This window comes from Carettochelys insculpta, chromosome 3 (genome assembly GCF_033958435.1).
Source record: "Carettochelys insculpta isolate YL-2023 chromosome 3, ASM3395843v1, whole genome shotgun sequence".
NCBI lineage: Eukaryota > Metazoa > Chordata > Testudines > Carettochelyidae > Carettochelys > Carettochelys insculpta.
The window spans coordinates 66,737,460-66,750,604 of record NC_134139.1 but is presented as its reverse complement, the minus strand read 5'-3'; the positions used below and the strand labels follow the sequence as shown (position 1 = coordinate 66,750,604).

At 42.5% G+C, this 13,145-nt stretch overlaps 1 protein-coding gene across 2 annotated transcripts in view; it reads left to right on the top strand.

Moving 5' to 3' along the window:
* KIF26B (kinesin family member 26B) overlaps positions 1-13,145 on the top strand; it is a 505,176-nt gene that overhangs the window by 385,061 nt on the left and 106,970 nt on the right. For both annotated transcript variants that reach the window (XM_074990066.1, XM_074990067.1), the window contains one exon: positions 12,205-12,411. In XM_074990066.1, the coding sequence (XP_074846167.1) occupies positions 12,205-12,411 (207 nt within the window). The remainder of the gene's footprint in view (positions 1-12,204; positions 12,412-13,145) is intronic.

The following is a 13,145-nucleotide window of genomic DNA, read 5'->3' as shown; positions in this document are numbered from 1 at the left end:
TGACCGTCTAGCCAGATTTCTGTCCCTCTTATGGTCCATTTATCCAATCCATACTTCTTCAACTTATGGTCAAGTGTATTGTGGGAGACTGTATCAAAAGTGTCGCTAAAGTCAAGGTGTATCACAGCCATTGACTTCTCTATGTCCACAGAGCCAGTTACCTCGTCATAGAAGCTAAACAGATTGGTAAGGCATGACTTCTCCTTGGTGAATGAGGTTCAGGGGTCCCCAAGCTCTGCACCCTGTCCACAGGCGGGAGTGACTCTCAGTCAGCAGGAGAAAAGCGGATGTATTAGCTGACAGGACACAGCGTCTTAAAGAAGAGTCAGTACAGCAATCAGGGACAGCCAGTCCAATCCATATTGGGAGAGGAGTCCCCGAGGGGCCCCCAGAGCCAGGGCCTTGCCCCCTCCTTTGTCTCTCTCTCTCCCAGCCCAAACTAACTGCTTTCCAACTCCCAGTTCCAATTCAAACCCCTCATGCTCCACCTCCTCCTTTGTCTGCAGTCCAAAGGTGTCACCTGGTTGCCCAGGTTACTCTCAGCAGGTGCCCCACACCCTCTGTGAGCCACACCCATGCTCACGTCCATGTTGACTACTCTTGATCACTTTCCCCTCTTCCAAGTGCTTCAAAATGGATTCCTTGAGGATCCCTTCCATGATTTCTCCAGGGAATGAGATAAGGCTGACTGGTCTATAGCTCTTAACCTTTTCTTTCCCCATCAAGGGCTGCCCACCTCCTTCCCATACTGCATTGCCCAGTGCAGTAGGGTAGGAGCTGACCTTGTCCGTGAAGACAGAGGCAAAAAAAAAAAAAAAAGAGTACTTCAGTGTTTCCCACATCCTCTGTCACCAGGTTACTTCCTGCATCCACTGCATCCAGTAACATCCCCCCACTCCCCCGATCACCCTTTTATTGTTAACATGCCTGTAGAAACCCTTCTTGTTATCCTTCATATCCCTTTCTAGCTGCAGTGCCAATTGTGCTTTTGCCTTCCTGATTATATTCCTGCATTCCCCAGCAATGTATTTATACTTCTCCTTAATCATCAGTCCAAGTTTCCACTTCTTTTTTGCATCCTTTTTGAGTTTAAGCTCACCAAGAATTTCCCTGGTAAGCCAAGCTGGCTGCCTACCATATTTACTTTTCTTACTACTCATTAGGAATGTTTGTTCCTGTGCCTTCAATCAGGCTTCTTTAAAATATTGCCAGTTCCCCTAAAGTCCTTTCCCATTCATATTAGCTTCCCAGGAGATCCTGCCCATCAGTTCTCTGAGGGAGTCAAAGTCTGCTCTTCTGAAATCAAGGGTGTGTATTTTACTGCTCACCTTCCTTCCTTTTGTCAGGATCCTGAAATCCACCATCTCATGGTCACTGCAGCACAGGTTGCCGCCCACTTCTATTTCTCCTACTAGTTCTTCCCTGTTTGTGAGCAGTCTTAGACAATAGAGTAGAGAATACGATAATAAGGTACTGGAAGGGTTTGTTAGATTTTGGAGGACAGGATTAGAGTTCAAAAGGATCTTGATAAATTGGAGAACTGGTCTGATACTAGGGTGCAGATCAGTGAAGTGCAAATTATAACATTTAGAAAGGAAGAAAAACAAATGCAAAATGGAGAGTAACTGGCTAGGATAGGTGGTGGTACTAGTGGAAAAGGTCTGGGGGTTATAATGAATAACAATTGAGTATGAATCAACAATGTGATGCAGTTGTGAAGAAAAGACTACTAACATTCCAGGAATGTCTTGTGTAAAACATGGGTGGTATTTTCTCACTCTACTTAGCACTGGTGAGGCCTCAGATAGAGCACTCTCTCCGGATCTGGGCCCCACACTCTGAGAAAGAGGTGGACAAATAGAAGAAAGTCTGGAGAAGAGCAATGAAAATGATAGAAAGGTTAGAAAGAAATGAGAAGCAATTAAAAACTGGCTCAATTTAATCTTGAGAAACAAAGACTGAGGGACAACCTGATACATCTTCAAATATGTTAAGGCTCATTATAAAGGGGACATGGGATCAATTGTGTCCCATATCCACTGGACGTAAAACAAGAAGTAATCAACTTAATCTGCTGCAGGAGGGATTTAGGTTAGAAGTTTTTAATTACAGATTGAACCTCTCTAGCCCAGCACCCTTGGAATCTGACCAATGCCAAACCAGAAAATTTGCCAAACCATGGGAGGTCAGTATTGTCCAACAGCATTGAGAACACTTCCACTGCTTACTGAGCTCTTAGAAGACATCTATGGGCAACTTAGAGGTAAATAACAGCACAGAACAGTGAAAGTCAGGACTGGTGGCTGCAAACAAAATTGATGGGACTTCGGGAAATTGGCCATACCCATGATGAGTGGACATCCAACTAACTAAAATCATGTCAGATCACAGATGTTGCTGGACCACAGTTTGCCAGACTAGAGAGGTTCAACCTGTGTATGAATAGAAAGAGCTGGAACAGACTTCTAAGGGAGGTTGTGAAATCGCAGTCATTGGAGGTTTTGAACAACAGGTTAGACAAATACCTGTCAGGGATGGTTTAGGGGTGTGTGTGTGTGTGTTGTGTGTGTGTGTGTGTGTGTGTGTGTGTGTGTGTGTGTGTGTGTGTGTGTGTGTGTGTGTGTGTGAGAGAGAGAGAGAGAGAGAGAGAGAGAGTCTGTATCCCTATGGTCATCCTTTTTACAAAAGTAGGATAAATGTACAAAGTATGTTTTATAAGGTGTCATTTGAAAACTCGTAATTTGTTGATTATTATTTTTCTTGTAAAATGTGTATCAATATTGTATGTAACATTATAACATTCTGCTGTATGACGTTACTAAGAGGCTCCTTTAAAAGGCAAAATTTAACCAAAATTCTTCCAGGTCACCTTGACAGTGTGGGAATGCTTTTCTAGCTTTTCATCCATCATGTGAAAAACTACATGTGCATAAGCAATGAGAAGTATAGATTTTATTCTGTATTAATGTTCTCTGGCTGGCTACAACCAAATATGTCCGCTGCCATTATTTACAGCTGTAACAGTGAGAAATCACAAAGCACACTCTTCATTAACCACCAATAAGGCAGTTTCTGCAGCCAGTGATTGCCATTACATTGATGGAGTGCTAATATCGCTCAATAGCCCTGTTCTGCCTGTTTCCCCACTGAATGCATCACAATCCCTGCCTCCCCTCACTCTACAGGGTACGTCCAACCGAAGGTGGTGAAATGATTGATGAGTAAAGCAGCTCATAAAGACAAGCACACTGCCCAAAGCAACAGCTGTCTAGCCCTATCCACTGAATAATTAGATAAATGAGCCTCAAACTAAATCTTACCGTCAAGGGTAGGAGGAAGCGATAATATCCCCAGTGTCGAAGCAGGTCTCTGAAGACTGGTGTTCATTTATTCCAGCCTCCATTTCTGCTTATTAGTGTTGTAGGTAGTTTACCTACCCCGTGTTCCATACTTCACTGCCAGGAACCCACAAATCCCCTGCAGGCATTTGCGAGAGGGACATATCACTGGCTCAGATTAGCTTTTTTTTCTTCCCCTATGTACCTGACTGATCTTGTTTTCAGCACCCACGGAAGCTTTGTCTTTTTGTGCAGACTGAGAACATGACAAAATTCCTATTCAATTTACTTATAAATGATCTGGAGAACGTGAGGTGGCAAAATTTGTAAATGATACTAAACTGCTCCAGGCAGCTAAGAACAAAGCATACTGTGAAGAGCTTCAAAATGATCTTACAAAACTAAGTGGGCAACAAAATGGCAAATGAAATTTAATATTGATAAATGTAAAGTAATGCACATTGGAAAAAATAATCCCAACTATACATACAAAATGATGAAGACTAATTTAGCTGTAACTACTCAAGAGAGAGATCTTGGAGTTGTTGTAGATAATTCTCTGAAAACATCCCCACAGTGTGCAACACCAGTCAAAAAAGCAAACAAAATGTTTGGAATCATTTAAAAAGGGACAGAGAATAAGACAGAGACTATCTTATTGTCTCTATATAAATACTGAACACTGCAATACTGCATACAGATGTGGTCACCTCATCCCACAAAAGATATATTGGTATTGGAAAAAGTTCAGAAAAGGGCAAAAAAATTATTAGGGGTTTGGATCAGAGAGATTGAAAAAGACTGGGACTTTCCATCTTAGAAAAGAGGAGACTAAGGGGGGATATGTCAGAGGTCTATCAAATCATGACAGTTATGGAAAAAATGAACAAGGAAAAGTTACTTACTTGGTCCCATAATGTAAGACCTAGGGGACACCAAATGAAATTAATGGGTAGCAGGTTTAAAACAAACAAAAGGAAGTTTTTGTCATGCAGTGCACAGTGGGCCTGTGGAACTCCTTGCCCAGAGGATGTTGTGAAGACCAGGACTTTAACAGGGTTCAAAAAAGAACTAGATAAATTTGTGAAGGTTAGGTCCAGCAATGGCTATTAGCCGGGATGGGTAGGAATGGTGTCAATCGCCTCTGTTTGTCAGAGGTTGGAAGTGGATGACAGGAGAGGGATCACTTGATGATGACTTGTTCTGTGCATGCCCTCTGGGGCATCTCACATTGGCCACTGTGAGAAGACAGGATGCTGGGCTAGATGGACCGGCATCCTATATGACCTTTCTTATGTTCTTAAAAGGGCAGTGGTGGGTCACCAAATGGGCTTATTGGTAGGATGACCATATTTCCTCCATCAGGAAAGACGTCGTCCCAGCCAAAATGGGGTGACTGGTCACCCTTAGATTGGAGTCAGGTGGTGGCTGCCCTGTGGGGGCTGCCACCCTGCTGGGTTTGTGTGTGCTTCCTGGCTGCAGGGTGGTGGTGGGGCAGCTCTGGCTCTTGGCTACCCCATGACTTAGGGTGCTGGGAATGGGGTTGCTACCCTGCCAGCAAAGCTCCCGGATTCCCCAGCTGGGAGAAGCTGGGAGATAGCCATGCCTCCGTGTCAATCAGTCTCCCCCAGCCAGGGGAAGCTGAGTGATAGCCGTGCCACTGTGCCGGTCTGGCTCCCAGCTCCCCCAGCCAGAAGAAGCTGAGTGGCAGCTGTGCCGCTGCTCAGGTCTAGCTCCCCACAGCTGGGGGAAGCCAGGCAGCAGCTGCACTGGTCTGATGCCCAGCTTCCCCAGTTGGTGGAAGCTGGGAGGCAGCTGCGCCACCCCACCGATCTGGCTGCTAGCTCCTCCAGCCAGGGCAGGCTGGGAGGTGGTCAGGCTGGTCCAGCTTCTGGCTCCACCAGCTTCTGGGAGCCAGAACCAGATACAGCAGCTGCCTGCTCAAGGGGAAAAGGTGGAATATGGGGCAATTAGTTCCTTTAGCAAAAATAAATCGGGACACCTTTCTGGCACCTGAAATAGGGGACTGTCCCACCCAAAATGGGACAGATGGTTACCCTACTTATTTGAGGGAAAAAAAAGCTGCAGTAAACCAATTCTTTCCCCTTGGATCAAGACCTACATGTTTTTGGGAATACAGTGTGAAAACTGGGAAGGGAGCCAGCATGGTGCCGTCAGCCTAAATTACAGTAGGAGCTGTTAGCAAATCTGCATTTACTTACAGCTACTGTATATTGGCATAGAAATACCATTTTTCCCTATTCATAAAATAACAACAGTATGACTGGTACTACTGAGTAAGAACTGTGAGTGAATGGTGGCTTTCTCATGCTCGTGACACTGTATATAAATACCTTCATAAAAGTATTGCTATAACTTACAACAAAATAAACCAGCAATTGTAGCACTTTAAAGACTAACAACCTAATTTATTAGGTGATGAGCTTTTCTGGGACAGACCCACTTTTTCAGATCAATTGCATTTCCAGTCCAGACTGACAATTTTATAGTACAGAGGTACAAAAAAAATGAAATAAAAACTGACAAATCAGATACATAGAACTGAAGGAGAGGAGTGAGGGGGTAAGATAATAATTGCCTTGCCAAAGAGCACGATGAATACCAAAGGAGGGGAAACAGTCCTTGTAATGCATGAGATAATCCCTTTCTCTACTGAGATCAAGTGGTAATGTATTGAATTTGACCATGAACTCCAGTTCACTCATCTCCCTTTGTTAAAGTCTCTTTGGGCTTGTCTGCACTACCACCTTCCTTCGAAGGCAGGATGGTAACTAGGGTGTTGGGAGTTTACTAATGAAGTGCTGCCATGCAAATTCCGCCCCACAGCAACTCCAAAGTTTTAAATTTCGAAGTACTGGCACACATCTAGCTGCAGCGCACTGCGCCGGGGCAACTCCTCAAATTTTTCAGGACTAAGGGGACTTCGAAGTTGCCCCGACACTTTGAAGTACCAGCGGGTGCGCTGCAGCTCGCTGCATGCTGGTACTTTGAAGTTTAAAACTTCAGAGTTGCCGCGGGGCAGAATCTGCTTAATGAAGTGCTGCCTATGCACGGCAGCACTTCATTAGTAAACTCCCAACATCCAAATTGCCATTTTTTCTTCGAAGGAAGGTGGTAGTGTAGACAAGCCCTTTGTTGTAGGACGTATATTCTTAGGTCTTTAACAGAATGGCCCACTCCATTGAAATGCTCGCCGATGTGTGTTAAGATTCCTAATGTCTGCTTTTGTGCCCATTCATTCTTTGGCAAAGTGTTTGCCTGGTTTGTCCAATGTACATAGTAGAGGGGCATTGCTGGCACATGATGACATGTATAGCATTAGTTCAGGTACAGGAGAATGAGCCCCTGATCTTGTAATTAATGACAAGTGGAATCTCTCGTATATACATTTCCTGGACACCACAGTACAAATCACTGATGGCCAGATCAATACCATGCTCTACTGGAAACTTGACATTGCCGAGGACCTGAACAATTATTGGGACTCAAATAAGAACTTCAGCAGCTAGTCTGAGTGATCCTGTAAATCACAAGGGCTATATCCTAAACCCTTTAATCACAGGAGATTAGCAGGGAAGTGTAGCAGTGGGCTAAGGGAATAATGATAGACAGGAAGAAAAGCATAAAACCTCAATTTCCTGCCTTTTAAGGAGGAAAATCTCAATTTATAGTTTATTTGGCTCTCAAGGTGAAGCACAAAATATTGAAGTTCTTAAACCCCACTATTCAGTTGGCTTCAAATTAACTGCACTGTGTTCTCTCTTACCCAGAGCAGCAGCTATGATCTTCAACTTGAAATTGAACTGAAAGTCTTTTAAGACCTTTACCTTCTTAGAGCTATCCCCACAGCTGAATGAATTACTGTTCTAACTTTTTTCATACTCCTTCCCCGGCATAGTATATTGCATGCTCCCTCACTGGCTTTAAACGTATCAGACCTACCTGTTCATAAATTGCATTTGAAATTATGAAATGGGAGTTCAATGGGCCATCTGGCTCAATCAGTTCTGCCTGATGTAGGTCCATTTGATTTACTATTGTCATAACCAGAGTTGGGGAATTTTCTCATGTGACATCTTCACTATTAAGTTACATAGATAATAATTAGAATATGCAATAATAATTTGCATTTCAATAGCACCTTCTGTCTAAAAATCCTTAATGTACTTGACCAATGGGATTGAATATAGTCATACAACATGCATATGAGGTAGATAATAATTTTGCCCTTCTACAGTTGGGAAATGAGGCTGAGTTCAAGGGCATGAAAATGCGACAAAACTGGTGTAACTGAGAGGAAAGTCAGGCTCGTACAAAACACTAAATCAGCAGTAGCCCTTTGGCTACATCTACACTACAGAAATCTTTCCAAAGAAGTTCTTCGGGAAGATCTCTTCCAAAAAAACTTCTTTCAAAAGAGCGTGTCCACACGCCAAAAAGCAGATTGAAAAACTGATCTGCTCTTTCAATAGAGAGCATCCACATGGCCTCCGCTCTTTTGAAAGAACAGTCTGGGGGTCCAAAAATACGATGCCATGAGGACTACTCCTTTGAAAAAAGGGCCCCTAGGGAATCTACACAAGTTTTCTGGTTCCAAAAGAATTTTTAGAAAAAGGTGCTCTTCTCATCTGGGAGAGAAAGAGGGCCACCAGAAAACGTGCTGCATTCTTTCCATTTCAGATTGAAAGAGCACATTGTGTGTGTAGACTCTCCATGGGTTCTTTTGGAAAAGGCCTGTTTCTTTCAAAAGAACTTGCTAGTGTAGACTCAGCCATTGTTACTACTAACACTCACTTTTCACCTCAGTTATACACCAAGGATACCTCTACACTAGCACACTATGTCGAAGTAGCCTATTTCAACGTAAGAACATCGAAATAGGCTACTTCGACGCGTATCGTCTACATGTCCTCCAGGGCTGGTGCCAATGACGTTCAACGTCGAAGTAGTGACAGAGAACGTCGAAAGGAGATGCCCCAGAAGGAAATGCGGAGTGTCCACACACACAAGCGCTCCCTGTCAAAATAAGGGGCCAGCAAAGCCCCAAGCTGCTCCCTTAAAGGGCCCCTCCCAGACACACACAGCCTGCACAGCACAAGATCCACAGAGCCGACAACTGGTTGCAGAACCTGTGCATGCAGCATGGACCCCCAGCTGCAGCAGCAGCAGCATCCAGAAGCCTTGGGCTAAGGGCTGCTGCACACGGTGACCATAGAATCCCGCAGGGGCTGGACAGAGTGTCTCTCAACCCCTCAGCTGATGGCCGCCATGGAGGACCCCGCTATTTCGAAGTAGTGGGATGCAGATCATCTAAACACACCCTACTTCGATGTTGAATGTCGAAGTAGGGCGCTATTCCCATCTTCGGATGGGAATAGCGATTTTGATGTCTCGCTGCCTAACTTCGATTTCAATGTCGAAATAGCACATGGTGCATGTAGATGCGACGCGTGCTATTTCGACGTTGTGCCAGCGACTTCAAAGTAGCCGGCTAGTGTAGAGGCACCCCCACTGTATAATTTACAGCACTGTTTTTGTTCGCATTCAGTTTGCCCCAGAGATTTTCATGACAGTTGCAACTCTTTTTCCAAGTCTAGATCTGCATACATACCTAGTAAAAGCCTACCTGTGTTCTATTAGTCTTATTTCAGAAAAGAAACCCCTTTAAAAGAGGCTGGTAAATCTTCAATCTCTAAAAGACTCATTCCAACTTGATGGCTCAGACTGTGGTGTCCCCTTAAAGTATCTGCTAATAAAAGCCACACTTTCTAAATGACGTTCTGTATTAATGATTGAAGGGACAACTCACATGTTTACTAATGAAAGGATATTTTGTTCTTGAAACGAATAGAAATATTACCTATCTGTACTGTGCATAATATTTGGAAGAGAACTGTTTAAAATCATATGGAAAATGACTTGAAGTTGATCCACTTTTTCATAATCTTAAACAATTTTTAATACCTCTTCTTTGCTATTGCATCATACAAGAAAGATCAGCTAAGACATTTTGGGTCTGATTGCCTCAGGTCATTAAGCTGCCATGAGTGTTTCTCTTATCTGATGTTACAGCCCTGAATGATCTAGTCAACATAATAATTCTTCACTCTGACCAATAGGAAATTCTCAATCTCTTCTTCAGAACAAATGAAAGATCAGAGCTCTGGAAATACCAATATACGTTCCAACATAGCGTTATCATTTCACCTCACAAGTACAGAGAAAATCTAACATATACCATTGACCAGGGACTAGTCGGTTCATAAGGTATGCTGTTAGACACCTATTCTCTGTGGACCTCTCTGGTAAACTCATGATGATGGTTTATTCAGCATATTTGCCACAATGATAGTAACTTGTATAACTTCAGCTATACTGGCATTCTCTTCTGTGACAGTCAAACCTGGTTTCTGAAACCTCTGCCATCCTTCATGAAGAAACATCTGCTAGAGAATACAAGTCAGTTATGTTAAGTCAGCATTGAGCAGAAATAGAACTAATTCTGACTTCATTTTTATAGGTGTAAACCAGGAGTAACTGCCACAGCTAAGCAAGTTATATTGACGTCAAACCAATATGACTGAGATAAGACTTGGTTCTGGGGTGTATTAATTCAGTCAGTTTTGCCCCATGCATGAAGTGATCAGGACTTTGCAAGACATGGTTTCATAACACACACACTGCATGTACAGACAGAAAAAAATAGATTTTAAAAGCCTATCAGGTACTTTATTTAAAGTGTTATATTAGTTTAATTTCCAGTGAATCAGTAGAAAATTCTAAATCTTGGTGTCTGTTCAAAAATATAGGTTTTTTTTGAGAAAGCAAACAGGGAGTAAGATGCAGGCAAGGAAACAGGTAAAGGTTTTATATATGCACTTTTTGTTTCCTTGCCCTGTTAGGAGCTTATTGCTACAAACCCTCCCTTCCCCTTTGACTTGACTAGTGATCTCTCCCTGAACTGCCTGGAGAATTACATCTACAGTAAATTATATTGAACCAAGTTCAGCCCTGGCTCTAGTGGGTGTGACTCTCACTTTCTTCAGTGGTGCTGAACAGAATGCCTTGAAAAGAAAGTGGAAAGTGGAGAGGCATAACAAAAAAGGCTTTTTAAATTAGGGATGGGGAGAAAGGTTAAACAAATAGTGTGGTTGAATAAATGAGAACAAAACCTTCCACACTTCCAGCCATGTTTCACTGATTTGCCTTAATTGGTAGTGCAACACACAACAGAAGGCCTGTGTACAGAGTCTTAACCAGACTCCTTGTCTAGCAGTCAAATTGTTTTCTTACGATAACAGGGTTAGGGCCAAATCACCCCTTTTAGGCATGGGTGCACACAGAAGGGAATACAAAAATATTGACTGGACTACATTGATGTCCTGTGTAATGCCTTTGCCAATGGAGTTACAGCAATCATGAATTTGTCCCAGTGAGTTTGAACTCACCAAACTTTTGATTTAATCTCATCTCAGTTTGGAGGGCTACTGCCACTGTGAAGGGGGATCCTCACCCATGAGGAGCACCATCCCAAAAAAGGGAGAGGAGCATTTAGCTGGATCCATTCCTCTCTTGTGCACACAAACCATATTCAGAAGGTAATTAGAACAAAGTTGCTCGGTTTGCATTACAGAGTGAAAGACACTGTATTTGCTTCAAAATTTGAAAAAAAAAAAACTTCTCTTAATACACGCATGCCTCTTCCATGGAGTTAATGGTGGTTGCACTCTCACACTGCCACTTGCCCAAACTTGTGTGTTTGATACAACTGACATATTTCAAAAACTTTTAACAATCAGTTCCGTCTGATGGTTGTCTTGAAGTCAGTCTGCGAATGTATCTGAAATTTCAAAAAGTCATGTGTCAAATAGTAGTAAAGTTATTGAAGGGACCAAAGCTGTTTTGAATTATCAGTGGTTTGCTTATATCTAAATTGCTCACATTTGGTTAAGGATACTGTATAACAGCAATGGGCATTTATTCAAGTCAGTGGGGCCATTAAGGTCAATGGACATCCAAGTGTTTGTAAAGGAAGCAGGATTTGGCATCAAGTGCACAGGTAATAAGGTCTAGAGCCCACTGTTTCTTGCCAGAATGGCCAGCTTGTGCATTTAATAATTACCAGGCACATCAATGTATTTTAGTGTCTCTATTATGCTAGTATAATGGTATTACATCACCTTTTTTGTCTCGAGATTCAGATACATAGAAAATTAGCTGCACCCTGGTAGGCCAATTAAGCAAACCAAAAGGTAATCTAGGCTGCTAAATTATCACGGTCGATCAATAAAGCAAGCACATAAAAAGCTGGATCTGTAATTTACACCTTTTAATTTCTTATCCCAATGTAGAGATGAAATGTCCAGTTCATAGTGTCATCAAAGAGTTGTGAAAGAGCCTGGTTTTAATGGTCAGCTTTCAAAATTACCTCTCAGGGTCTGGAATGTAATAAGCATTAAAGGACATATTAAAATACGTTAGCTTACAAGCCATTAGATGAGTACATAATAATGTGCTATTTTAAATGACTAAGGTGCATCTCAGTGGGATGTAATGAGGTTAAATGTCAGTGGTTGGCAATCTGTAGCCCTTTGGGGTTCAGTGTGTGGATCAAGAGACGTTTTGCTAACAGTTGCCTACACACAGGCTGGTCAGATTCCGGTAGTTTCCATCCCCGTCATTTTCCCCCTCCCACTGGTATTACTAAAGTGACATGTGTAAAGCAAGGGTCCATGCAATGACTTGGCTCATTGTAATTTAAAAGTCCGTTATAAGCGTCCCCCACCCCAACTCTGATATGTTCAATACTCTAATTAAATCTGGATTTCTGTCTGTTTGCTGACAGGTGAAAGTCATGGTGCGCATTTGTTCCACTCTTGCCAGGGATACATCCGAGTCCAGCTCTTTCTTAAAGGTTGATCCCCGCAAGAAGCAAATCACCCTGTATGACCCATTATCCTGCGGAGGCCAGAACACCTTCCAGAAAAGGGGCAATCAGGTGCCCCCCAAGATGTTTGCTTTTGATGCCGTTTTCCCCCAGGATGCATCTCAGGTAGGCAACATATGACTTGGGCTAACAAGGACCTACGATACTTTCCAGGTGGCATTAATGTGCCCAAGAGGCAAATTCAGCACTGTTGTAATTTCAGAGATTTTGCTCAAGTTAGACTGAGGCTTAATTCAGTTCATAGATGCCAGCGATACTGTGACAAATACATTGAATCACATTTCTATAATATGATGATCATCTTTGCTTTAATTTTTTACTTTATGGGCAATAAATCATATTAGTGATATAAAATGTTGCCTAGCATGTGAAAAAATACCAGGTAGCAGTATATGATGGATCCCTTTCAACTGTTTTTGGTCAGTGCTTATGTTGATCCTACCAATGTTGCAAGTTAATAATGTGAAAATGGCTAATCCTACATTCTATCCTCAACCCATTAAGAAGCTAAGAAATATGTATGTGAAGTTTTGCTACCTGTTTCACTCTAAGAAGACACAGGCTTTACTCCAGATATATAAATAATTCGTGGCTGTTTTAATTACTGATGGAAAACAACAGAGTAAGGAATGTCGATAAACTGGGCCAATGGAGAGGCAACCGTTAGGGTTTTATCTACAGTAGTAAATTTTCCCTACGATCCCTAAATATTGCTTTTACTGGCTAAGCTCTAGTGGGTGGGCATAGTGTAAGAGGTGGAACAGGCTAGGTTATACGGGGATCTGGGTGTTTGCCCATGTGTTTTATATCTGTTCAGATTGAATCTGTTTGATAAGGTG